The sequence below is a fragment of the Symsagittifera roscoffensis genome, chromosome 3 (genome assembly GCF_963678635.1).
Source record: "Symsagittifera roscoffensis chromosome 3, txSymRosc1.1, whole genome shotgun sequence".
NCBI lineage: Eukaryota > Metazoa > Xenacoelomorpha > Acoela > Convolutidae > Symsagittifera > Symsagittifera roscoffensis.
In genome coordinates, this window is record NC_087064.1 from 73,169,577 (window position 1) to 73,196,265 (window position 26,689).

The 26,689-nt window shown below is 37.2% G+C and overlaps 2 protein-coding genes across 3 annotated transcripts in view; both read right to left on the reverse strand.

Moving 5' to 3' along the window:
* The window catches only part of LOC134842784 (disks large homolog 4-like), a 574,432-nt gene that overhangs the window by 330,504 nt on the left and 217,239 nt on the right, over positions 1 to 26,689 (reverse strand). Inside the window, exon 1 of one of the 2 annotated variants that reach the window (XM_063859274.1) lies at positions 19,658 to 19,667. The exons of the other annotated variant lie outside the window; for it this stretch is intronic. The gene's annotated coding sequence lies outside the window, so the exon portion shown is untranslated. Of the gene's footprint in view, positions 1 to 19,657; positions 19,668 to 26,689 lie in introns of those variants that run through there. 2 annotated transcript variants of the gene reach the window in all.
* On the reverse strand, positions 5,329 to 9,434 carry LOC134841826 (kelch-like protein 10). Its single transcript, XM_063857864.1, has 5 exons — positions 9,325 to 9,434; positions 8,555 to 8,756; positions 7,151 to 8,256; positions 6,055 to 6,249; positions 5,329 to 5,716 (listed from the first exon to the last, which is right to left on the reverse strand). The coding sequence occupies exons 1-5, from the start codon at positions 9,432 to 9,434 to the stop codon at positions 5,329 to 5,331; spliced, it is 2,001 nt and encodes a 666-aa protein (XP_063713934.1).

Sequence of the window (26,689 nt, forward strand, 5' to 3'; positions counted from 1 at the left end):
CAGAGAAGATCATGTCCAGTTCAGATCTCTCTGGCGAAGGGATAGCCACTTAGGCTAAATCGTTTCATATTGAGTTAAAATTGAGTTATATACCTCGAGGTGTCTCATTCTACGAAATTGCATTGTCAATAAATGGTTCAGCTTATAAAACTTTAATAAGCGCGGGAGCTACACGCCCCCCTACAAACACAAATTTTAACTGATTTATACGGATTGAAAAGAATTGGAGAGTTTTCTCTGTCTCTCAAACTGTGCTATGCTGGGTTTATTTTTGCAAAAGTCGATTTTGGATAGTCTCTGCAGCTCTGCTCGTTCTTTTTTTGCTGAAAGATTTTTTTTGGCTGGAACATTTACTTTATATCGACTCGGTGGCCTCATATTGCGTTTTTGAAAGGCGAAAACAGATTTTATGCGTACGTGTGTGTGCTTCAGAGTGACGTAAACCTTGTCATAATCATCTTCATAAAACAGGATGATGTAAGCTTCATCCCCCGGGTAATAATGGTCTCCAAAAAGCAGCGTAGAATAGTCAACTTCAATGGCAATTTATCCCCTGGCATTTTTGTGACACTAGGGAAACTGTTTAAAACTAGCTGTATCGAGTATGCTAAAACTAAAACTTGTGAGTACTGTTACTTTCTGCATTGTCGTTATCGTTGTTCGTGAAACATGATTAATTCAAATCTTTTCGAGTCAATATGCTCTCGTCGCAAAAACTTCGGTACTCCTTTAGACTGCGTTAAGCACTTTGGAAACAATTATTTCAAGTAAAGAGCAATTTTAATTAAGTTGCGCAGAAATGCGTGACAAGTTGGGTTGACTCTCAGAAGTTTTACCGGATTCTTCAGAAACAAATTTTAATTCAGACTCTTACTTAGAAGATAGTTAGGAGTGTAGATTGGATTTTTTCCGATTCGGCTACTCGTTAACAAACTTGAAGGTCAATGATTGATGTGTTGCAAGAAAATAGTTATCGTCGAAGTTCAGATTTAGAAACGCAATAGCATATTTTTGAAGTTATGGATAAATCAGAAACCCACTTGAATGTTTGTAAATATCTGAGACTCAAGTCTGACAAATAGGACCTAGAGTACGATGAATCAATGCTTGCAATAAACTTGTTGATCAATGATTTAGTTCTGCAAAAATTAAGTCCATTTCGAAACTGTGAACATAAATGTTTCAGAGGCGTCTTTTTGGATCAAAATAGACAAAATTAACATCTTCCACCCCGTCATTTAATTGTTCCGACTTACGGCATTTAATAGTTCCGACTTGTGAAGAATATTTGTGCTCTGGAGGGGGGGGGGGGGGGGGGTTTAGGGGGGAGGTGTTTCTCCGCACAATCTTCGACTTTTCAGCTAACTAATTTTGACGGAAGGTTTTGATATCATCTGAATGTTACTGCTGTCTTGAGCTCAAAATCAAACTGATTTTTTACTAATGGTCATTTTTCAAAAAATTATGGGGGTTTGAAAGTTGTCAATTTGGTATCATTAACCAGCGATATATTTAATGCTATTAAAGCGTAAGCTGCTTGCAATTTGCTGTTATTAATGAGTTACCAGAATCGAAAAAATCTTTTTGTGTTATACATACTGCGTAGGGGGCGGGGCCTTGATATGTTACAATAGGTGGTAATTTTGAGTGTAGTGCATGTATTAAATTTGAGAACTATGATGCTTAATATAGTCATTTCATTTTCAGTCAATTATACTACTACTACTAAAATTTATATTGCAGTTTTTGTAAATACTATATTCTGCCAGATGAAATGCTACTATTTACTTTTAAGTTTTACACTTCTTTTTGAAAAAAAACTTGGCTTTTGAAATAATTATAAATGATGTGCGAAGTATAACAAAAAGCGATCGAGCTATTCAATTTGAACCTAAAACCTATTGTAATATATCACCAGTTTTTGTTGTTTTTTGTGGGTTTTTTTTCAATCAATTACTTTCCTGTACACAACCAACCAATTGAGATAGTCCATTTCGGAAAAATGTTTAGTTGAAGTTCTTTCGAGTCGATGTGTTCACTTTGCGTTTCGACTGTCTGTTAAACGTTGTCATGCATGCTTTTTGTGTAATATCCCGGGTCGGTCGAGGTTGTGGTTTTGTGATCAGACGGTCGCGACCAAATTTTAGTCGCGGTAGTCGAAAAATAGTTGCGGTGGTCAAAAAATTAGTCGCGATGGTCGAAAAATAAGTCGCAGCATGGTCAAAAAATTAGTCGCGGCAGTCGAAAATTAGTCGCGGTGGTCGAAAAATTAGTCGCGACGGTCGAAAAACTAGTCGCAGCTTGGTCGAAAAATTAGTCGCGGTGGTCAAAAATAAATAGCCCCGGCAGGGTCAAAAAATTGGCCGTGGTGGTCAAAAAATTAGTCGCGGCGGTGACTAACTTTTCGACCGCCGCGACTAATTTTTTGAACACCGAGACCAATTTTTTAACCGCCGTGACTAATTTTTCGACCATGCCGCGACTAATTTTCGACCACCGCGATTAATTTTTCGACCGCCGCGATTAATTTTTCGACCGCCGCGACTAATTTTTTGACCATCGCGACCGAGATACGGTATTTCCCGAGTTTGTCCGCGACTTAAAACCCTGTGCAGACTATAGGTTTTCGGTCGCGGAAATAACGTTTTCGGGACCAACAAAGTCGAAAAAATTAGTAGCGGACCTCGACCCGGGATCTCTCAATGATTTTTTATCCAAATGAAACTAGAGTCAATTAAACTTAGTGCTTTTAAAAGAAAAATGTTTTCAACTATTTTTCAATCTCGTGGATATTCTGACTTTCAAATTGCGTCGAATACGCGGGTCTTTTCGGTCATACCCCCTAAGTTTTGATAAATGAAATGAAAATTTGTATTATATAACTGGAAAACTTTTTATAGGAAATGCTTTAAATTGTTATGAGACTTAAAAACGGACCATTTTTTTTACTTAATTGAACCTCAAACTGAATTTTGCTCCAATTTTTGCCCTTTTTCTGAGCATAAATTTCATTAAAAGGCTGCTAAATGCGTTTTTAATTGTCGTTGAGTTCGCATTTTTTGCCAGTTATTAGCTTGATTCAACGCTCGAGATATTCACTATATTCGCTAAGACTATTTGACAAAAAAAATTGAAAGCTAAACCTGTTAAAATCACTATTTTACTAATGTTTTTCGTAAGTTTCAGCTGTTTCTGTATCAATAAATCACTATAATTGCCTGAAGTTGCCACGAAAAAGTAAAAAAAAACACCCAAATCCAAAGTTCTTTCATTTTTCATTTTGCGGTAGAAAAATAATGTAGAATAACAATAAAATAACTGTAGTTTCTAAGTTAATTTATAAACCAACAGAACTAAAGAATGGACGGTGCCAGTAATAATTATAATACAGAGGCAAAGAGACACGAGTACCACTTGCGATACAATACAAGAAAACTGATAGTACATTTTTTTTAAAAATATCGAAAAATTAAGATCTATGCAAATAAATGAAAAATTATCTCAAAAAAATGGAATGTGAAAAAAAAGAAACGGATGAAAATTAATCAAGCGATAGCAAAGCCGAAAATACCAGAGCAGGAATCCTTTAAGCCGAAAAGATTTCAAAAACACTTCAAAATTTTTCCCCTCCCCCTCAAACACGCACGCAGCATTTTTTTGCTCATCAAACCAGGCAGTTTGAGGCCAGAAAACCGCTTCAGTATTAGCCAAAATCTATTTACTTGCCAAAAAAGATACAGAAATAGCAAAAAACATTAACATATCGAGTTAGTTGGTAAAACTATCAACGTAAAAGCAAATTACGAATCGGACAACATTTAAAATGATAATATGTGTCAAACAAGTCTGTGGAAGTGAAGTTTTTTACAAAGATGAGTCGTGTCACGCACATTTTATTTCAGGAGATATGTCCTGAAAGCAAAGTTAATTTAGGGAAAAAGCTCCAGTACCCGATTGAAATGATAGCAAAGAAACAGCAAAAAAAATAATTTCTTGTTTTTTGAAAAAACTTCATATACTCAACTCCAAAAAAAATTTAATTGAAAGACCCTTGTTAATCGCAAGGGTGATCATAGCCAACAGACAGCTGGAGAACATTCAATGACTGCGAAGAAACAAAACATAAAAACTTGTTTTCTGATAAAATAACAATTACCGAACCTCAAAAAAAACAAGATACATAGTCCTAAAGCTGTTTAAATTTCAAGATGAAATTGAGAATGGCCATACTGAGACAAAAAATCCCATTTTGGTTAATCTGAATTATTGAGTGAATTATATTTCCGATAAGAAGAATGAAAATTAAAATCAAAATTGAATACGAATCAAATCACGTCGGATCTTTTTTTCAATCATTTTCTGAAGATTGATTGAGGTTCTTGATTTTTGCATGGAAAGTAAAAAAGAAGAAAAAAACACCCAAATCCAAATTTCCTCAACTCTTTCATTGGTCAGAACAACAAAAAAGGCAACCTAGACTTTCGTTTGATTTTCAAACTTAAAAAAAAATTATCTGAAATGATAGATTTTTTTTCTTATTTCCAATTCCCCTCAATTAATAGCAAAAAAGGATTGTTGCAAAATGAGTCATACGGAAACTTGTTTTTATGAACTGTTGTATCGATTTACAATTAACAGAAAAATTTACATGGAACTGAAGCTCTTTGAAATTCAAGAACAATTTAAGATGACACGTTTTCGAACAAATTAAATCAAGTTTAGGAAACTGGATCATTAAGTAAAAATTTTATTCCTATTGGAAATCTAAAAACGTCTTTTTTCGTGACCTTTCCACTTTCGTTGTTCGATAGTGGAGTTTGCCTTCTTTTTAACAAAGGAAATGAAGTGAACTCAAGAAGAAATCAAAAGTCAAACCGCAAAAATGTGAAGACTATTTCCTGAAGAAAAAAACTATCAAAAATTACCAAGGCCTATATAAAGTACTCACTACGTTCATGACTCTTAAATGTCATTTGAAATACTTCGGAAATACAAAATTCAAATCAGAGGGGGACTCGAAAAGAGCCAATGATAGACAGTGATATACCATTGCGATGTAGAATTTCTGAAATCTCATTAAAACACTTAGAACTTTATGAAAAACTTTATAACTAAGACTTTATAACTGCTTTCTAGATACCTTTTTCCTATAACAAAATAATTTGAAGAGCTGCTCCGCCTTTGAGTGAAAAGATTGTGAAGATGATATAGCTCTTAGATATTACAGTTTTGTTTGCAAAAAGATCTATTTATCCAGCTATTAATTCATTCCCCGGGCAAATCTACTCAAACGTAGTTTCCTAACATTGTTAACTCAACACTTCTTTACTACCTCGATTTTTCAGATTCTGCCGAGCTTCTTGGTACGAAATCGAAATGAGCATTCATCTTTTTGATCGTGACAACTGCTAATGCACTGCAGCCAGCCGTGATCGGCATCGGCGCAATCGGGAACCACGCTCCTTCGGCAAAGCAGAACACCTCACACGCCGCAGTTGTCTGACGTCGCTCGTCGTCGTAACCTCCGAACACGGCAACGTACTTTCCGAACACTTCGATTCCGAAGTTGCTCCTGGCGACGGACATGCAACCATCTTGTAGTTCCCACACGCATTTTTGTTCGTCCAGAATCTCGATCGTTTTCAGTCTTCTCTCTCCATTAAAACCCCCGATGACACACAGTTTTCCTTTGCAGCTAATAGCACGTACGCCAGATCTAGAAAAAATTGGGTTTGAAAAAAGCTGAAAATGTTAATCCAGTGTTCAAATAAGGAGGAGCAACGTTAACTGGCGGTTCCTATTTTATTACAAAATGTGCGAATGTTAAAAGACGCAGTGACGTCATTAGCTCATGAATTGCTCCCTCAAACCATTTTTTATAATATACTGAACTGATTAATGTTCTAATTTCTTCCGGATTTAGCACCGGTAAAATTAGCTCATCAACATTTGATTGAAAACAAAAGAAATTGAAAAAAAGAGCATCTATTTGTGCTTTTGGGCGTTGTGTGTGTGTGCTTGTGTGACTATTATGTGTAAGTGGTGTTGGTTGACCTTGGGGATGAGAGAGATGCGGCGAATGTCCATGTCTGGTCATCGGGGTCGAACACTTCGACTGCATTGTGCACACTGTCCCCGTCGAATCCTCCGATCACGTATATTCTGCCGTCCTTGGTGGTCGCACAGGCGTCGCTCCTCACCAAACTCATGCTCGGCATCCTAGTCCACTGGTTCGAACAGGCCTCATATCTTTTCAGTGGGGCTACACTCTATACTTCTTAAATCTATCTCAAAAATATGTCATTTAAGTATTCCAAAATTCTCAGAAATTCAAAAATGTTTTGGAAGCAATGAACTTTTTTTCTGGTACCGCAAATTTTTCACAAAATTAATCTCTGCATTATTGCATTTTTGTTAACGAGCTTCAACAGATTTTTTGATCAAGTGTATTTTTGGGCAGAACAAAAACTGTGCTTTATTCTCGTTTTGTATTACAGGCGCTGGCAATTTTTCTACGTGAGCGCTTCACAAATTAGTCAAAAATACAGCAAAAATTAAAACATAGCAAACAGACAGTTGGAATGGAGGCAATGAACAAAAAAAAACGTGTAAAAACACTGAAATTAAAACTGACTGTTTTTTCAACTTTCGAACTTCAAAGAAAAAAAACAGATGCCCTTGAAGCTCTTGCAACTTCTACAGCAACTTATTTTTACCTCTTTTTTCGATAAAATGACCCACTTTGAGACAAATGGATCAATAGACAAATTTTTTATTCCGCTGGGAAATCTCGAAATTCACTTTCGAGCCTAGAAGTCGATCACGTTTTTTGTGACCTTTACACTTTTTACAGTGGAGTTTGCCTTCCTTTTTAGCAAAGGAAATACTGTGAGCTTCAAAAAAAAAATCAGAAATCAAACCGCGAAAAAGTAAATTTGAGCCTGAAGAAGTTTCAAGTTTTTTTTTGAAAGAAAAACGAAAACAATCATTACGACCTATGTAAGAGTTTGAACTACATTTATCAACTCCTTAAAAACGGTGATCAAATTTAATTAGTTGATGATTTCATCGAGGTGCGCGTGGCCAATTATTTGTAAATGTAGCCATAATTGCTGAGGCCGCTGGTAGATTTTGTAGCCCCGAAATAAACCTTTCCACTGTTTTTAGTCTCGTGGTCCCGTCATGGCCTCCTATGGCGTAAATGAACCCTTTCAGAGACACGACACTAACATAACACCTCTTCTCATGCATCGGACTTTTCTCAATCCATTGCAGTGTCTTATTGTCCAGACATAGTAATGTATTCAATCTTTCAGTGCCATTAAAACCTCCGACACAATAAAGAAGACCATTAAGTTCTACTAGTCCGTGATACGCCCGAGCCGATCGTTCGTCGCCGGCAATCTTGATCCACGAGTTCGCCTGCGGGTTGTAGATTTGCATAGTTGCCGTGGGAGAATTATCGTTCCACCCACCGACCGCAACGACAGTCTCATAACTGGTTCTCGGCTTGTACCACATACTGCTCACTGGGTCTTGTTTCCAAGCATTTGTCGGGAATTCTTGGAAAGTCTGCTGATTGCTGAGTCGTTCCAATGAGTTCTTACAATCGCTGCACGACTGAACATGTGTATTCAACATTGGGTAATCTTCAAAGGACGGTTCGTGCAGGGGACATACTTTTCCGATGTCGAAACATTTACACGAATCCGCCACCCGGTTTGTGGCGAAACTGCAGCAATTGCAAGTTGGATTGCGAGTTAATCGACCGAGACGGACCCCTTGCCAGACGAGTTTGCAGAAATTGGGGTCTTCGAAGCGGGATCCGCTCTCTCTCGTCTGTCCACTGACCGCCCAGTCATAAACACAGTCTAGAATTGTTCTCTCATTTCTAATCTTGAGGTCATCTTGGCGAATAATGCTGAGCAGCTGTTTGCTATTCAGGTCATAGAGTCCTGAGTTTCTGTTCTTAACCAGTTTTGAGAACTTTCGCAACGAAAACTCCTTTGCTATTTTGATCAGAGGAGCGTTTGCTGATCTCTTCGCGACCTTCCAGAGTTCCAAGGCCTGTTCAATTGTCAAGTGTGATTTGATGTACTCCAGACATATTGCGGTCACGTGTTCGACTAAGAGGTAGTCGGCGAGATAGAGTACGTCAAACACGTTGTCCTGGTTCAGTTCGAAGGATCCCCCGTAGATCATGTCGAGGATGGTGAGGAGGTCTGCCTCGTTCCATTGGTGAGAGAGAGTGACCACCTAAAGGTGAAGAACTAGAATAGATGATTTAAGTTAATAGTTATTTATATTAAGTTTTAATTGCGTAAATTGAATCAAATGAGGCTATGATTTATAACAGTTGAGTGGAAAATTGGGAAAGTCCATCACTGAGACCGATGCTTTCTCCTCAGTTTGACTTTTAATATGTAATTATTTTCATCAATAAAAATCTTTAAATTGTTCTTTCAATCAAATTCATAATTTCCATTTCATTGAGCTAGCATTAAGCAAGCGCACTTTTAAAAAATCCTCGATGATGCATGAAACTTTTAACAACCTTGGTCTGTTTCTCGACTAGTGGACAAGTGAATGCACCATGGAAGTAGTTACTGTAGGCTGCAAGTATCACAGAGTGTGCCTTCACAGTGCACTCGCCCCCTCCCCCGACTCCCGATCCCCCCGCCTGCTGCTGCTGCACTCGAGGCAGACGGATTGTGACGTCACAACAGTTCCTCTCGTGCTTGTAGTCCTCGCGAGCCCTGAATGAGGGGAAAATACTACGCTGATAATCATAAATTGTTTCCAACTGAGCTTATCACACAAACTAATTTAAAAATAAGAACATATTTTACAAAAGCACACCTGAGAGAGCACCAGACTATCATCTGGCCTGATTTCAGGCATCTGCGAGTTGGGCTATATGGGATTGCCGAGGTTTAAGCTGAATTTGCCCAAAGATTTTCTTATGGGGCAGTTTTATTAGCAATGAAATTAACATTCAAAAACTTTTTCCAGAATCCGACTAGGAAACATTATTAAAAACTGCCTAGGGTCTGGTCTAGTTTTTTAGTAGTTTTTAGTGATCTTGGTAACTACTATTTTTTTTCATTTTTTAAAGAAAAATCCACTCCACTTATTAAAAGCAAAAGCCTTCAACAAAAATTTGAAAAGGAGTGCAGCGACCAAAGATTAATATCCTAAAATTGTTAATACCCTGAATTAATTTTTGAAACAAGTTATAATAAAATTCAACGGGGTTACCCTTAAATTATCTGGTTAACAATGTGTCGAATTCGGAGAGGGGTTATTGATAGCCAGAACATGTACCTGCTGAGAGTAAGCTGGTTCTCCTTGATGCGCACTGCGAATGATTTGGCGTCGAAGCTAACGTGACTGATCTCTTCGCTGGATGAAGTGTTCGGGAAGGTATCTTCCATAACGCCGCGCAATGCAGAACAGGAAAGCAGTTCGATCAATTTGAGTCCTGAAAAAAAGAACATTCTAACGAGGGTTTGAGTCCTTACGAGAAGAACAATAGTCATACAAACTGTTCAGCTATATAGGATGGGGTCGACTTTTGTGTCTCCTGTGTGACAGGCATATTATTCAAAAGTTCAGTCTTTTTTAGTTAGGCCAAATCGATTCTTTTTTAGCTCTTCTAACACTTTAGTTTTAACACTTTTTTCTAGCACCATGCCCATTTTCATTGCATTATGACAATAAACTATTTTTTTTTAATGAAACTGAAAGCTGGGAAGTTGGAGTCGAAAAAAGCCAAAACTTGTTTTCAATAAAAGATGATAAGCTAGATATGGCTTGATATAGTTTCGCGGCTCTTTTTCCTTTTCCCCCCCACCTCACACGACCATCAATTTTTAGGTCTAACGAGTGGTTTTACAAGGTTAATTATGAAGAACAAATATGTTTGCCATGGCCTAATTAGTCTGCATGTAAATTTTCATGACAATTGGACAAGGTGAACAGTAACTTTACTTAAAAAAAATTGCAGGTGGGGGGGAAAAGGAAAAAGAGCCAGTTTCGCAAATTGGGTTGGCTTTAGGTTAAAAGTAAGGAAGACAAACTTTCTTAAAATTTAAACAGAAAATGGCTCTTTTTCCTTTTCCCCCAACCTGCAAATTTTTACATGTAAATTTGTTGACTACATTGTCCGATTATTATAAAAATTTACATACAGGCTAATAAGGGCACGACAAACATATTTGGTCTTCATAATCAATCTCGTAAAACCTCTCGTTACAATAATATATTGAAGCTCGTGTGAGGTGGGGGGGGGGGAAGGAAAGAGCCCAGAAAATTTATAGTGCAACTTGTGTGGCAAATTCGGGCCTAAAATTTTACTCCGAAAATGAATAGTTTTTAAAATGTTTTCAGTCATTCAAAATTACACCAGAACTACCAAATCAGTCACTAACATAATTATATCAAAGTGAGCGCCTCTTACGTAGCCCAACAAAATTTTAGAAGGGGTTTTTGCTTAATAAAACATCCATTTATATTTAAAAACAATTTTTAAACAATTTGCCCAATTTTTGGAAAGTATACCCTCATTAAAATTTGCTGGACTATGTAAGATGTTCACTTTGATAGATTTATGTTGGTGATTGACTCGATAGTCCTGGTGTATTTTTTGACTGACTAAAAACCAAAAAAGATCCAATTTTGGGGTAAACCTTTGGGCCCAAACTTTGCCAAACAAACTGCCCATTGTATATTAATTCAGCTATAGCTCTAAGCATGCTTCTTCTTCATCACTCTTAAACTAAAATCAACCCAATTTGATAAAACGTGTTTTATATTCCAGGTTCAATGCGTTTTGTCCAGATAATTTAAGTCAGCAAAGTATAAGTGAGCATAGATTTAGACAAATTAATTAATTTTCTTCCTCTCGAAAAATACTGCATTCTGATTGGTTGTGAATTCGCATCGTTCAATTTGTGAAAAAGCAAAACAAGCAAGTGAAATCGATTGGGGGAGGGGAGAGTTCACATCATCTAATTTGTTCGTCAGCTACAGTGCTGATTTAAATTATCCGGACAAAACGAACAAAACTTAAATTTTCAAACGCGTTTTTCTCAAATTGGATTAAAAATAGACAAAAAGTGAAGAGAACAAAATTTGTTTAGAATTTCACCAGAAATAATATTGGGCCATTTTTCCTCCAAAATTCTCAGCCAAAATTTCACCTTTAAAATGGGTCATTTTAGCTTTTTTCAATTAATCCAAAACTACACTGAGACTACTTTGTTAATTGATGGGAAAATTATATCACAAGAAGCCTCTTACGCAGCTCAACAAAGTTTAAGAAGGGTTAAATCTCCAAAAAATTTGGACAAATTGTTTAAAATTTATTTTTAAACAGAGAATCTGCGTTTTATATAGTGAAAATCACATTTACTGACTATCAAGTGAAAATTTTTTCTCTTATACTGGTTTTTGGAGATTTAACCCTTCTTAAACTTTGTTGAGCTGCATAAGAAGCTTCTTGTGATATAATTTTTTCATCAATTAACAAAGCAGTTTCAGCGTGGTTTTTGACTAATTGAAAAAAGCCAAAACGACCAATTTTTGGGGTAAAGTTTTGGTTGAGAATTTTGGAAAAAAAAGGCCCCATATTAATTCTGGTGAAATTCTAAAAATTTTTTGTTCTGTTGACTTTTTGTCTTTTTTTAATCCAATTTGAAAAAAAAACCGCGTTTGAAAATTCAAGTTTTGTTCTTTTAGTCCGGATAATTCAAATCAGCGCTGTCGTGCGTGGAAAAAAAATCGTGAAAAAATTCTATTAAAAAATTAATGTTTTTTCCCAAAATTAACGGCTCTTTTTCCGTTTCCCCCCACCTCACACCAGCTTCAACTAATTAGTGTAACGAATGGTTTTACGAGGTTGAGTATGATGATCAAACTTGTTTGTCGAGGCCTTATTAGTCTGCATGTAAATTTTCATAACAATCGGACAATGTGGTCAACAAATTTACATGTAAAAATTTGCAGGTGGGGGGAAAAGTAGAAAGAGCCAAATATACTTATTAGACACATGAATTGGGGGAAGTAGGGACTTTGAACTGATACTTAGAGCTTCTTAGCTTTTACTGCAATTACCGTTCCCTATTCCCTTAAAAAGTTTTTTTTCAACCCCCTCCCCTACTTCGAATTTTCAATTTTTTTGTTGTTGTACGTGCAATTAGGGCTAAATGTGTTATAACACAATGTAGATTATGCAGAGTATGCCATTTTTCAGTTGATTATGACAACGGTAAAACGATGTTCAAATTTTGATAGCACAGGGGAACCAAGCCATTTCTGGGCGTTAGCCGCTCAAAACCGCACAAAACTACACTTTGTCGGAAGGTTTTTGACCAAAAGTGTGTTGTTTTTTGGACCGTGCGTCCTCTAAAAATAAGTAGAAATTGAGGCTCTTTTCCAGTTCCCCCCCACCTTTGATTCTTTCTAAAAGTCATTATATGAAAGTCTATTTAAAAAGACTTTTCATTTTAGAAACTGCAATAAAACGTGTCAGCATGAACAGGTGAACACATTTCGGCTCTTTTCCAGTTTCCCCCCCTTTCAAAATACCGAGTTTTATGTTTGTTTTATGTGTTATTACAGCTAAATGCGTGATGTTACGCTGTACAGTATGAAGAACAAATTTGTTCACAATCGTCGATTTGTTCACCACGCCAAATTTCATTGCAATATGACAATGTTATATAAGCTTTTCAAAATTGATTTTGAAAGGGGGGGGAACTGGAAAAGAGCCCACATTTCTAGAACATTTCTAACATGCAAATTGCCGCGTGAACAATCATTGAACATCTTTGTTTTGTAATTTAACAAGGGGGGTGGTAAACTGGAAAAGAGCCGAAATTGGCCACCAATATTTCAGTTTGGTTCGGCCGACAATGAATGTCGTAGACTATTGGAGTGACGTACGGATCAGATCCTTTATGAGGGACCCCCACTCCCTTCCTCCCTACCTTTATAAATAACACTTTTTTGATTTTTGATCAATATGTATGTTTTATTTAGGTTTTAAACCTTGAACATGCACTAAAAATGCGCGAAAATGTTTTTTTTTTAATTTACTACTTAAACGTAATTGAACGTTTAAATAGTTTTTCAAGCTTGAAACAAATCTGATGGGAAAGTGGAAAAGAGCCTTATAGCATATTTAAGAATAATGATTCAAATTTGTTTTCAATCGCTGATGTCTAATTAATTTGGCTGTTATTGTTCCAACGATTGAAATTAGGGAGGCACTTTGTATTCGGGTGTGTTTTAGTTTTTTTTCTCACGCAAAATCGGCTACCACAAATAATCATTGCACTGAGTTGAGTGATATATCATTTTAAAGCCCTTTTAACCGCGATTTGAACAATCCTAAAGAAATTTGATAATATTTTCCCATTGTTTAGAATTTGCAAGCGAGAAGATTTACAAGAGTTTAATTAGGAGCAATTTGAATATTAAGACCTTAAAATTTTCGGAAAATTTTCTGCAAAAAAGTTTGAAAATTTTTTTTTAATATCTTTTTGTTTTTTTATTTTTGTTTTTCTAGCCAATTTTCTTAAAAAAATGTTTGCGTCCTATTTGTCTGTATTACTATGATGGTCAATACTCTCAAACTATAGTGACTTTTTTATCACCCCACTCAGAAAAACTAACTTGAAAAAAGTTTTGTCTTTAGTTTTTTTAAAGACTATGGTCGGAACATTCTGTGCTCATTGCACATGAACCGACCATCCTTGTTAACAGTAGCCATTTGTAGCAAAAGATGAAAAAAAGAAGTGGCTGAAGGAAAACCAAAACAATAGAAAAAAATTTAATTTAGAATATTGTGATTGCGAGGGGTGAATTTTTTGAGCTCTCCTGAACACAGCTGGCAAATTTTTTTTAAAAAGAGGGGAACAAAGCCGTTTCAAGCCATTAGCTGCACAAAGCAAAAAATTTTTTTGGGAAGTTTTTAGCGAACAATGCGTTTTTTTGGCGCGCGCTCCCTCTCAAAGTTAGTATACATAGGCGACCGAGACTTGAGGGTCGGTCGGCTCTTTTCCAGTTTCCCGCCCCCCTTTCAAAATACCGAGTTTTATGTTTGTTTTACGTGTTATTACGGCTAAATGCGTGATGTTACGCTGTAAAGTATGAAGAACAAATCTGTTCAGAATTGTCGATTTGTTCACCACGCCAAATTTCATTGCATTATGACGACGTTAAATAGACTTTTCAAAATTGAATTTGAAGGGGGGGAACTGGAAAAGGGCCGGTTGGTCGACCGAAAATGGATGTCGTAAAATAATACCAATGGGTGGACCTTTTGAGTGGTGTAGGGATCGATTCCCTGAGAAGGGACGTCCGCCTTCTTCCCCCAATCCTCACCCCCTCCCCCCTTGACTCCCCCCCCCCCCCAAAAAAAAAAATCCGCCCTAATTCGGAGTCCAAAAACTTGTGAAGAAAATTACTTCCTTAAATTACATAGTGTTTTGACTCACCGCATGTGCTTTGTAGCGTGGTGCAAATATCATTAGTCCATATAGTTAGTTCATCAGCAACATTGATTTGTTCACGAGAAAGTCATCACCATGTCAACACCATCTCAGTTGTACTTGGTGCAAACGAACGATTCACTCGAACATGCTTCTTATGGTTAGTTAATTGAGGGCAAACCGGAACAAATTTTTGACTCTTCTATTCAACTCAAATTTAATCAGTTATTTTTTTATAGATTTTTTTTCTGAATATTATAAAGGCTTCAATTTGCTAGATTTTTCATGAGACTGAATTTGTGTGAAACCCCCCCCCCCCCCATTCCCCTCCCGTTGATAGAGGCATATTTTCTATCGGGCACCAAATGACTGCATAGTGTTATAAAAAACAAATATGATCGTTCTTCTTTGGGGGAGTACATGGGAAGTCCAAAAGTCTATTTCACAATTAAAACAGAGGCACAATTTATGAAATAGAATAAGAGCCAAAATCTGTTCTGAGTAATGACAGACGAGTTACGAGTTACAGTTGAATCTTTGTTGGTTTTTTGTCGCCTTCGTATAAAATGTCAACGAACCCTGTCAACCCCTGAATCTACAACACCGACACTCTTTTCGGATTCAATAAGAACCCAAACTCTCCCACTGATAACTTCCACTTCCCCGATGACTTTATGGGAAAGGATTTTAGACGAATAAATTAGCCAGCAGCAGTGACACAGGATCAGGCTGGGGTTCAGCTGGACGATGTCTTGTTTCTTGGGTTTTGTGAGTTTTACTTAACTGCTGCTTCAACGCGAGTTATAAATAAATAAAATTAATTTGTTCACTCCCGCGTTGTGACTTTCAACTGGAAATCGTCATGGCTTCCAATTCGGAGCTCGTGCAGAATAAATTAGTTTTAATGACCTTAGATAATACTTCTCGTTATCATTAATGACATCAGAATTCGAGCCAAATCAAATGAACACCGTGCGAAATTAACTAAAAATTGATGGCAAAAATACGCAGCCCAGTTTGCAGCCCAATTATTTTTTTTCACCCAAAAAGTTGTTCAATCTGTAGCCTTGTGCAGGTTCGCATGTTCATGGGTAAATTGAAACAAAGAAACTGATTTTTAAAATCTGGATCCTTCATGTAATAAAACAAAATTCGTCTAAATTAGTTTGAAAAACAAACAAAAAATGCAGCCCAATTTTTCTTGACACTGAGACTACTTATTTGAATTTTTGAGAATCCCGATAGCGACCACTTCGTCACACTTGACCCTTTACGAAACTATTTTAAAAAACTCGACTATCAACAATCTTAGCAAAAACGAAAAAAAACTGTGATGAATGATTGTGAAGTTCACGAAAAAAATTAGAAGAAAAACGAGCAAAACAGAAAACTACATATTGTGATATATTTAGAACTTGTTCCTCATTTAACAACATGATTAGAATTTTGCATGATTAGAATTATCATATAAAAACACGGGTGATGTGTGTTGTGCGAGCGTTTTCTTTTCTTTTCATAACCCACAACTGTGGATGACCCGGAGCACTCGTTTCGTGTTTTTTAGCTGAGACTAGTTTAAAATGCTTCAAGTCTTTGAAGTTCAGTTTACATATTACTAATAAAAATAGTAAATTGTTTCCATATCGGAGATTATTCAAGACTATTTTCGATTTAAGCAATTCTGATATGCAAGGACATCAGAAGGCCAGATAGTCCTGGTCAAGTGATTCCTTAATTAAGCAGTACCATTTCATACCTCTTAGGTGCTACAAAAGTTCTTCTACAAAAAGCTAGTAAAATTGCAAATCGTACAACCCAATTTTTGGAAAAAAAAGATCCATAATTTTGTTGAACTTTTTTTTTGTGATGTATCCAGTTGCATAAAATTCGATTGAAAAGTATTAAGTTGATTATCATTCGCTCAAAGATGCTCAATCCAAAATCTTAACATCTGACTCCTAGCTGAATTTCATAGGCATTCAGGCTTCCAATTTTTATGTGAACACTTGAATAAGACTTCGAAAAACTCGTAATTGTCCAAATTTTTTAGAGAGCGTATCTTCCATGTGTCTTAAAATATTTTCCAGATTGATATCATCGTTTTCTCAAAATAATGTTAACGCTATTCTTAAAACTTTTGTAGGCAAGTTTTATACCTGTGCCTAAACTACAACTCAATCATGCAGTCAACCGAAATAGGTTTCAATTAGTTGTGCTATTGATAGTGCATTGCGTAATTGGCTCAAAAATCCTCAAAAAAATAATCTTTTTCTGACAAAAAAAAACAATATAAACGTTAAAATCTAAAATTTCATCCATGTGAATGCGCAACTATTGTTCCGACCATTGAAAATGAGGATGAACTTTGTATTCAGGTGAATTTAGTTTTTCTCCAAGCAGAATCAGCTACCACGAATAATAATTGGACAGGGTTGAGTGAAACATCAGTTTGTGATTTGAACTACAGTACAAAATTTCAAAAAAATCTTTCACAATCTCGAGAAAAACCATTTTGAAAGTTCTGACTTTTGGTCCAATTTCGAGCTAATTAGTACGGTGGTTATCAATTGCAATAGCTTATTTAAGCTTAATTTAAAACAAAACTTTCAAAAACTCGAAAAAAAAACGCAAAAATTTGAAAAAGTTCTCAAAAACAATTTTTTGATTTTTTTCCTTTATCTTATAAGTTATCACCAAAAACTTTTGTTCCTGTAGCTTTTATTAATTTGGTAGTGGAATATACCTAATCTTCAGTTTTTTGTTCGGCCCATTTTATCACACCACGCCGAAAAAAAGTCCGATAAATTGAAAAAACAAATTTTGTTGTAATTTTTCAAGACTTCGATCGGAATATTCTGTGCTACTTTCACGCACAGTAACCAACTATCCTTGTAGCCATTTCTATTTGTTATTATAATACAAAGTTTTATTTGACCCGGAAAATGACTACTGTGTTCTGCATGAAAATTACGACATGTTTTTTTTGCAGTCAAGTGGTGTCCTATATTAGCAAAGAATTGATTTTTTCAGATTTTCTTTTGGCTTAGATTGAAGGATTGGGTTTAGGAAAAATTGTTTTGGTTCTTGACTAAGTTTTGTATTGATTGTCACTTCCCAAGCGAATGCAGTTTGCATACTCTTTCCGTGATTTGCTGGCCATTTTTTGAATTCCATTATTTTACCAGATTTTTTTTGGAAGAGATGAAATAATATTTCCTTGATTTTCTACTTGTTAGTCTGGTAAGGTGAGACATGTTTTGATCGAATCCCTTTCGGACAATGTTTTTGTAAGTTCAACATTTATTGGTTCAAAATCTAATGTTTTCAGAAAAAGCTGCACCTGGTAGATTATTTCTTTATCAATCTAATGTTTTGTGAAAAAAGAAAATTTCCCTTTTTAGTAAAAATACGCGTCATTGCAGAAAAAAAATTGACGAAATTTTATTTCATTTCTAAATAAATTCCGCGAATATCACAGAGTATTAGCTATGACGCGTATTTTTACTAAAAAGGGAAATTTTCTTTTTTCACAAAACATTAGATTGATAAAAAAAAAATCTACCAGGTGCAGTTTTTTGTGAAAACATTAGATTTTGAACCAATAAATGTTGAACTTACAAAAACATTGTCCATGTTTGAGCTACTCCGCGGAGATTGCAAAGTACTCAAACATATTTTTTATTATACTTGCATCTCGTAAATTCATTTTGTTTTTAATTAGCGAACAGCACGAAAATCGCTCTTTTAGTCATTCATTTTTGATTTTTATTTTTTTTCTGTCTGTTTTTAAAGTTCTCTCCGCGAATATCGCAAAAAAACTTCTTTTTTGAACAAAAGTTTCGAACTGAGTATTTACCGTAGGAAGAATCCGCAATTTTTACGAGACGTCCAGAAATTGTTTCTGATCTTTAGATTTTTTCTAAACTTATTTTTCCTTTAATATTGTCGCATTATTCTAGATTATACGACACATATAGCTACTTTGAGCCACTGCACCTATATCGCAAGTTACCCAAACAGTTTTGCTTTCAAACAAAAAAATTCAACTATGTTAAATAACTGCCTAGCTGATCCCTGATCCACCTCGCGAGTATCGCAAAATTACCCAATTTGGAGATATTCAGACTTTGACTGGAGTTCAATTAACTTTCATGGCTTAATTTCCTATGGCAGAATTAATATGGTGCATTTTGTTTTGCGGAATTTGGGCCAAAAATTTTACCCCAAAAATGGGTCATTTTGGTTTTTCTTAGTTAATCAAAAATTACGCCGAATATACACAGTCGATCACAGACATAATTATATCAAAGGGAGCGCCTTGCGTAGCCCAACAAACTTTAAGGAGGGTATATTCTCCGAAACATTGTATAAGTTAATTTATTTTTGTTTGATTGACAAAAAAGTCGTTTTTACTATAGAAAAGACCAACTTTTTATTTAAAAACAATTTTTAAACGGTTTGCTGACTGTATATTCCATAAGATACTGCAACTACCCTGATAAAAATAAACAATGTATCCCTCCAACTCCCCTTATCAGAAATCCTTTCGAATTTTTTTGGTTCATGCTCGAAACTTTTTGAAGATCCACAAAAAATTCGAATAAAAGATGCTGCATCAAATTTTTGAAATTAGCTTTTATCAGGATAGTTCTGCAACAATGTTTTGAGGTTAGAACATTTACTGCTTTTTGCCCAGAACTCGATCTTGCTAGCATTAATTTCTGTGTCTTTGAATATAATGGGATTAGAAAAAAAAACTTGAAGTGAAAGAAAAAATGAAGTTTTGCCGTTCTGTGGAGGGTTTATTCACTTGAGAAAGTTTTTAACATGACACCAATTAATAGTTGCTAAAATAATTATGTGCAAGCAATCCTCCACTATGGAAATTTAGTTTATGCAAACGCCGACAAAACCCAACTGTTAGAACTGGAAATGAAAATAAGAAGGCTAATTAAATTAACTTTTCAAAAGCGCAGGTTGAACAAAAACCCAGGATGAAATTAACCGGGAAAATTGTTCGACAAGAGGGCCAAGAGTTCAATACGATATAATTAAATAAAAACTCAAATCAAAAGTTAGCTATAAAAGAAAATCAACTCAACAAAGGGTTGATTAGACCAAGAAGTTAAAGAGGTTAAACAAAAGGGTTAAAGATGTTTTCGTTTAATAAGTGTTTGTCATACCGCTACTGCAGTAGCAGTATTTATACACGTATGTACAGCTAACCTTTGGTGCTTAATCATTACTGTATGGTATGCTCAAGGTCATACGTGAGTGATGACACTGAGATTAAGCGAGAGATCAGAGTTCGTAACATTGATCTAACTCTCAGTACAACAACAAAACAAAAGAATAAGAAAACCTAAATTCAATAGTAAAAATACAGTATTGAATTACAACTTGTTTTCAACTGATATCGCAACGCATATCACATGGCGCAGCCAGCAGGAGTCGCAGCTCAAGACAACAGAACGGACATGGGAATTCCGGTATTTTGGGCGTCAGCGAATCTAGACCCTCCGTGGCAATTCAAAATCTGGTTCGAACAATTTCTAATGGCGGTTACGGTTAAAGAAAATGTGAACCCAGAGATTATTTTGGAAGAACCAAAAGACATATTAGAGGAACCACCACCACGCCCTGAAACACCCAGAGACGGGGAGAATGAAGATGCGAGGAACGCTAGGATTCTTAGAGATAAGCTAGCAATGGATAGAGTAGTATTGGAGAACGAAGAGAGAAGGACAAGAGGACCACGAGTCGGACACAATGTCTTCTACAACGAAGTACAAAAGAAATTGGTGTCGAGACTATTTTTGTCTTTGGGTACAGAGGGAAAGAAAAGATTCCTACAAAAGAACCCGCATGCTGAAATATCGAAAATGACGTTCAAGGAAATAACAGATTTGGCAGAAGTCTCATTTCAAAAGGTAAAATGTGTAACATACAAAAGATACAAGTTATTTACGAGAATGCAAGAATCGGGAGAATCTCTGGAATCATTTCACGCAGCGCTAACTGCACAAGCAGCCCGATCAGAACTGGGAGCATTGGAAAATGAAATAGTCCGAGACCTGTTCATTTCAAAAATGAAAAACATGACCTTGCAGGACACGTTGACATTCGAGACTCTAGACCCGGAGGAGGTTCTGAAAAGGGCTATAAAATTTGAACATAGCAAGTTAACCACAATGGCGTTTCAAAAGACTAATGCTGCGGCTACAGGGGGATCAAGTAACAATTACATCTCGGGTGTGAGAATAAAACAAGAACCTGTAATGGCAGTTAGAAATTTGGCGGGGACAAACAAAACTCCAAATAGAAGGGAATCGAATAAAAGACAAAACAATAACAAGAATCAAAACACGAAAACAAAACCATGTAATAGATGTGGAAGGACGTTTGAACAGGGACACCTGAAAAACTGTCCAGCGATGGGGAAAACCTGTAAACACTGTGGCAAACCCAATCATTTCGCTAAAATGTGCAGATCCCAACAAGTAAGTGAAGTTGCGGAAGACTCGGAAGGATCGGTAGAGGAATGCGATCAGATAAGTGAAGGTGTTGGGTCATGTAGCGAATTTGAAGTTATGTCGATACAAACCTATCAACCGGAAAACGAGAGAGTTTCAAAATATGTGAAAGACCGAATCAACGAAATGAGGGACAAACCAAACGGAAAAATGGTGCGAGTGCAGAAAATAGATTCGATCCGCAATCCAACATTGAATCGTGTAAAATCACTAAAGGCCATGGTACGAATAGATAACCAGATAATTCAATTAACAGTGGACACTGGAAGTCCAGTTTCATTTCTCAACTGGGCGACAACAAAGGAAATTATGGAAAAATCAAGCAAAGTAAGATTCATACCGTCCGATAAACTGAATTTACAAACCAAATTCGTGGACTACAACAAACAACCGATCAGTATACTGGGAGCCCTAAAAACCAATCTGAGGTCAGCGGGCTGGGAAGTAAAGGGCGCCACCTTTCTGGTGTCAGAACGAAAAACTAGATGTATCATGGGACTAGATTTGCAAGGACAAGTGGGAATAGTGACTACACAAAAACCAGCGCCCAAGGAACTCACCAGGTTTGACGTGCTCATGTGCGAGCAGTCAGAAGGTTGGAAAGAAAAATTTTTCACTCAATTTAAAAACCTATTTGAAAGACAAGGCATTTCGAAAAATCACATTGTCAGTTCAAAATTTAAATATCCATTATGTCCGATCCAAGAAAAGGGGAGAAGAATCCCAATTCACATACAAGATAAAGTCGAAAAAGAAATCGAGAAGTTGTTGACAGAAGGTCATATAACAAAACTTGATAAATGTCCAAGTGATTGCTTTATCGCTCCGATTGTGATAACAGTAAAGAAGGACGACTCAATAAAATTGGCAATGGATGCAAAACCAATCAATAGACAATTGTTCAAAAACAAATACCAAATGCCAAATGTAGATGAACTCATTGATGGGGTAAGCCAGATTGTAACTGAAAACAAAAAGGGTACGCTATATTTTTCGCTGTTAGATTTGAAATATGCGTACAGTCAATTAAAATTGGCTGCAGATACAGCTAGACAATGCAACTTCAACATTGTTGGTGGAAAAGCAACTGGAACCTACAGATTCTTGACAGGGTTCTATGGTTTAGCAGATATGCCAGCTGAATTTCAAAAGGCTATGGACAGAACCATCAACCACGCTAAAAACACGTTCTGTTTTCTGGATGACATACTTATTGTGTCAAAGGGAAGTGAAATTGAACATGCAAATTTGGTAGAAGCAGTATTAAAAAAATTGGATGCGGAAAATTTGGCGTTGAAACTATCAAAATGCGAATTTTTCAAACAAGAAGTGAATTGGTTGGGTCATCATCTCTCAGAGGTAGGAGTTAGACCAAAAATCACTAAAACGGAAGCAGTAGTAAATTTAAACCCGCCCAAATCGCTTAAACAGCTAAGGTCATTCCTGGGAAGCATAAATCACTTAGCTAAATTTATACCTAACGCAGCAAGTCTGACTGAAAAATTAAGACCACTTCTAAAAGAAGAGAATCAAAAGAAAAAGTTAAAAAACATGAAACTCCCGGTGAAAAAATTTGAGTGGGGGGAGGAACACACCGTAGTGTTTAATGCTATAAAAGAAGCTGTGGCAGGTATAACAAAAGTACATTATTACGATGCGACTCGAGAAACACGAGTTAAATGCGATGCTAGCCATGATGGGTTAGGGGCTACTTTAGAACAACAAAATGATGAAGGCCTGTGGGTCCCAATTTCATTCGCATCCCGATACCTAAATGCCCAAGAGAAAAAATATTCAACAAATGAATTGGAGTTATTGGAAGTTGTTTGGGCAGTAGATAGATATAAACACTACCTCCTGGGACAACATTTATTATTGCAACTGACCATAAAGCGCTTACAACAGCATTGGATGTCAACAAATCAAACAAGACCTACCAATCACGTTTAACCCGGTGGGTTGACCGGTTACTGCCATATCAGTTCAAAATAGTTCACATTCCGGGGAGGGACATGGGCATAGTTGATTATTTATCGCGTGATCCCTTCAATGATCCCTGGCCCGAATCAGAATTAGACGAAAAGTTTGTAGTAGCGACAATAAACTCCTTTCATGAAGCGTTCGACTGCTGGAACAGTAGGCTTAAAGAAATTGGGTCGCTCAACCGGAACGAAAACGTTCTAGAATGTTCTAGAAGGAATGCTAAGAAACAGTCATCAAGTAATGGTTGCTATGGCAACCAAAACGGTTAAAACCGAACAAAGCTCGACCGGAACGAGAGAAAACAGTTTTCACGACTGCAAAAACAGCAAAACACAACAGTTCAGCATAAGCAAATCACTTTTTCGTCAAATCAACCCAACAAACAGTCAGTCTTAAATAAATTCAAAATCATAAAACAACCAGTACCGGAAATTAAAAAAAACAGACTCAAGGATCGAGATGTCAGGAAACGGAAACAGATCATACGACTGGTGGTCGAGCTCACCACAAGAATGGCGGAATGAGGAGCGCGAGGAGAGTCTAATGGACCCAAAGTGGAACCGCTCACTATCCAACACAAATGAACTTTCGGAAGAGGAGGAGATCACAGAGACAGTTCAGCGTACAAGAAAAATAATTCGAGGGGGCCGGAAAAACAGAGATAGCTCCGACAGTGAAACACGACATGCATCACGGGTGAAATGGCAGCTGGAACCGGATCAACAAAGAGAAGCGGATCAAAGACTACTCTCATTCTGGCAGCTAATAGGCGGAGAAGACAATGTTCAGGAAAATAGAGAATTGGTGGCACACACCCAAGAAGTCAGGGACAGCTCGGAACACAATTCAAGTTCAGCAGTGACTAAACCGATCGCATCGGCGGAACGGAAACTCAGTGAGGTGCAAGTAATAGAGATGGACCTAACAACCACAGAAGAGGCGGAGAGTGAAGAGGAAGTGTGCTCAATAGAACCGCCAAAGGGACTGGGAAAAACGAAACTGCAAAAGCAGCAACAAGTAGAGACCTTGGACAATCTAGCAAAACTGTTCGACAAAAGTTTACTAGCAGAATTGACCACAGAAGACACGTGGATGGACCGCCTCAGACGAGTGATCGAAAGAGGGGACAAACAAGGATTTGAACTGATGGGACCTTATACAAATCCGTTGTGGTCACAGATGGCAGTTCAGGACGACTGCATCTTGGTGAATAACCGGCTAGCAGTTCCAGTACAACTAAGACAAGCTGTCCTGAAACGAATACATCGAGGGCATCCAGGCCAGGAGGCTATGTTGGGAGCAGCGCAATATCTGTGGTGGCCTCATATGAATAAGGACATCGTGAATTTGGCAGAGGAGTGCCGTAGCTGTACCAGATATGGTAAGAATGTAAAATACCTTATCTCGAAAAAATCGTCAAAACCACTGCCACTGCTCACGCAGCCGGGCTAGGAGGTACAATTAGACTACGCGGGGCCTATAGAAAATCAAAAAGGAAAAAAAATCTACCTTTTAGTAGCTATAGATCGATTCTCAAAATTTCCATCAGTGAAGGTTATGAAATCCACAAGTGGAAAGAGCACAGTAAAATTCTTGAGATCATATATCGACACACATGGAGTCCCTGAATCAATTCGTTCGGACCAATTTTCAGGCTTTAAGGGGAAAACGCTAAAAAAATTCTGTTCGCAATTCAATATCGAGCAAACATTTTGTCCGGTGGGGGACCACAGAGGTTGTGGTTTGGTCGAACGTACAATCCAAACTATAAAAAGAAGACTGGGAGTGATGATGCTCGAAGAAAATAATAAATCAATCAAACTATGTCTCAGCACTATAATGAGAGATTTACGGTGGAACAAGCAGAAAACAATTCAAGTATCCCCGTTTCAAGCACATTTCGGCAGACTACCAAAAAGAGAATTTAAAATTGTGAGAGATAGGTTTTTAAATAATTCTGATTACTTAGACAAACAACACTTGGAACGCTTAGCACTGACGGCCTCCCAACTGAAACGGAGAATTGACCAGTCGAGAGAGAATCTCAAAATAGTGCGCAAGGGACAACTTAGCAGGGATACAAGCCCACTGCACAAGCAGCAGTTAACATCGGACAGAGACAAATAAAGGGCCAAAGCTCTAAAGGAATTGTTGGAGGCGAACGCCCGTTGGAACAACGAAAGAAGAGACGCGGCTAAAAACGATATCAGGAAATTAGTGGATGAGACAGGGCTACTCAATCCCGACCTTCGAAAGGAAATGATCTACTCTTGGGAGAAAGGATTTGTGGAGGACGAAGTAGAAAATCAATGTAAATCACCACCCAAGACAATACTCCGAAAGGACCCACTAGGGAAAAGCGGACAAGCCTTAACCAGACCACTAAAAGGGAAAATTGCTTCAGAAACGGACTCAACAATTAAGACATCGGCCGGTTCGATTTATAGGAAATCGGATATAGCACAATCGAAAACGGTACTGACACAAGAAAATCAGCGAAGCACGAGTAAAAGTCCATCGTTGGAACCTACAAAAAGTTTAAGAGAATCAGTTCTCCAGAATTACTTGAGGAGCTGGGATCAGAAGACGAACTTCAAGGAGAAATGGAAATCGCAGATGCAATGAATCCCACAGAGCGTTTTCAGAAAAGCCAAACAATAGTTACTTCTAAGGACACAGAATCCGGGGGAGGTCTGAATCTGGCAGTCAAAAGAGCAAAACCCAATTTGGCGGGCCCAAAATCAACTATAGAAGAAAATAACACAGACAAGCCGGAGAAGAGCGGAAAGGAAAAGAAAGGCCGAAACAAGCAGCAACAGGGGACAAGCCGAACTGCGACTGCAGCCAACCCGGAACAAGAGCAATCGACATCTAAGCAGGAAAGAGTAGACACCAAAATTCAGTCCAGTTCTACGCCAAAGGCTAAACAGCGGCCGAAATTGAAATGCATTGACTCTCACACTCCTTTAGAAGACATAGTCGACACATTTCACAATCGCAATTTAGCGCCGTCCGAATGGGAGAAGTACGCGGACCAATTGTTAAAAAGAGGAGTACAGCGAGTTGCGGACGAAATTCGAGGAAATCCACAACAAAGTTCGGAAATGGACACAAATTTCGAACCACCACAAGGATTTTCGGACGAATCAAGTACGGAAGAGTCAGGTGTTAGACGAAGCTCCAGACAAACGAAAAACAAAGAACCTAAACGATTCGGAGATCCGATAAAGCACTCAATTAAAGAAATATCAGAAAATCTCACAGGGGGAGGTCTTTTAAAGGAGGCTCTTAAAGAATACAGAAATCAACTGAGAGATTTCAAAGATCGAAACGACAAACCAATGGAATCAAAAGTGCGACGACTCGAAAGGCATCTGTTCATGCGAAAATTCGGATACGCTACACTAGACGAGGGAGTCGATTGGAACCCGAGTTGGGAAATAGAGCTGGAAGAAAACTGAAAAGTCCATAATCTAAAATCGTCAATTAACCAAGAGACTTTCTTTGAACTGAGTATATTGAACTCTTTTTAAATAAATTATCGTACTTATGTTGTATAATTTATTTCTTCCACCGAGGGTGGTGTGTCATACCGCTACTGCAGTAGCAGTATTTATATACGTATGTACAGCTAACCTTTGGTGCTTAATCATTACTGTATGGTATGCTCAAGGTCAT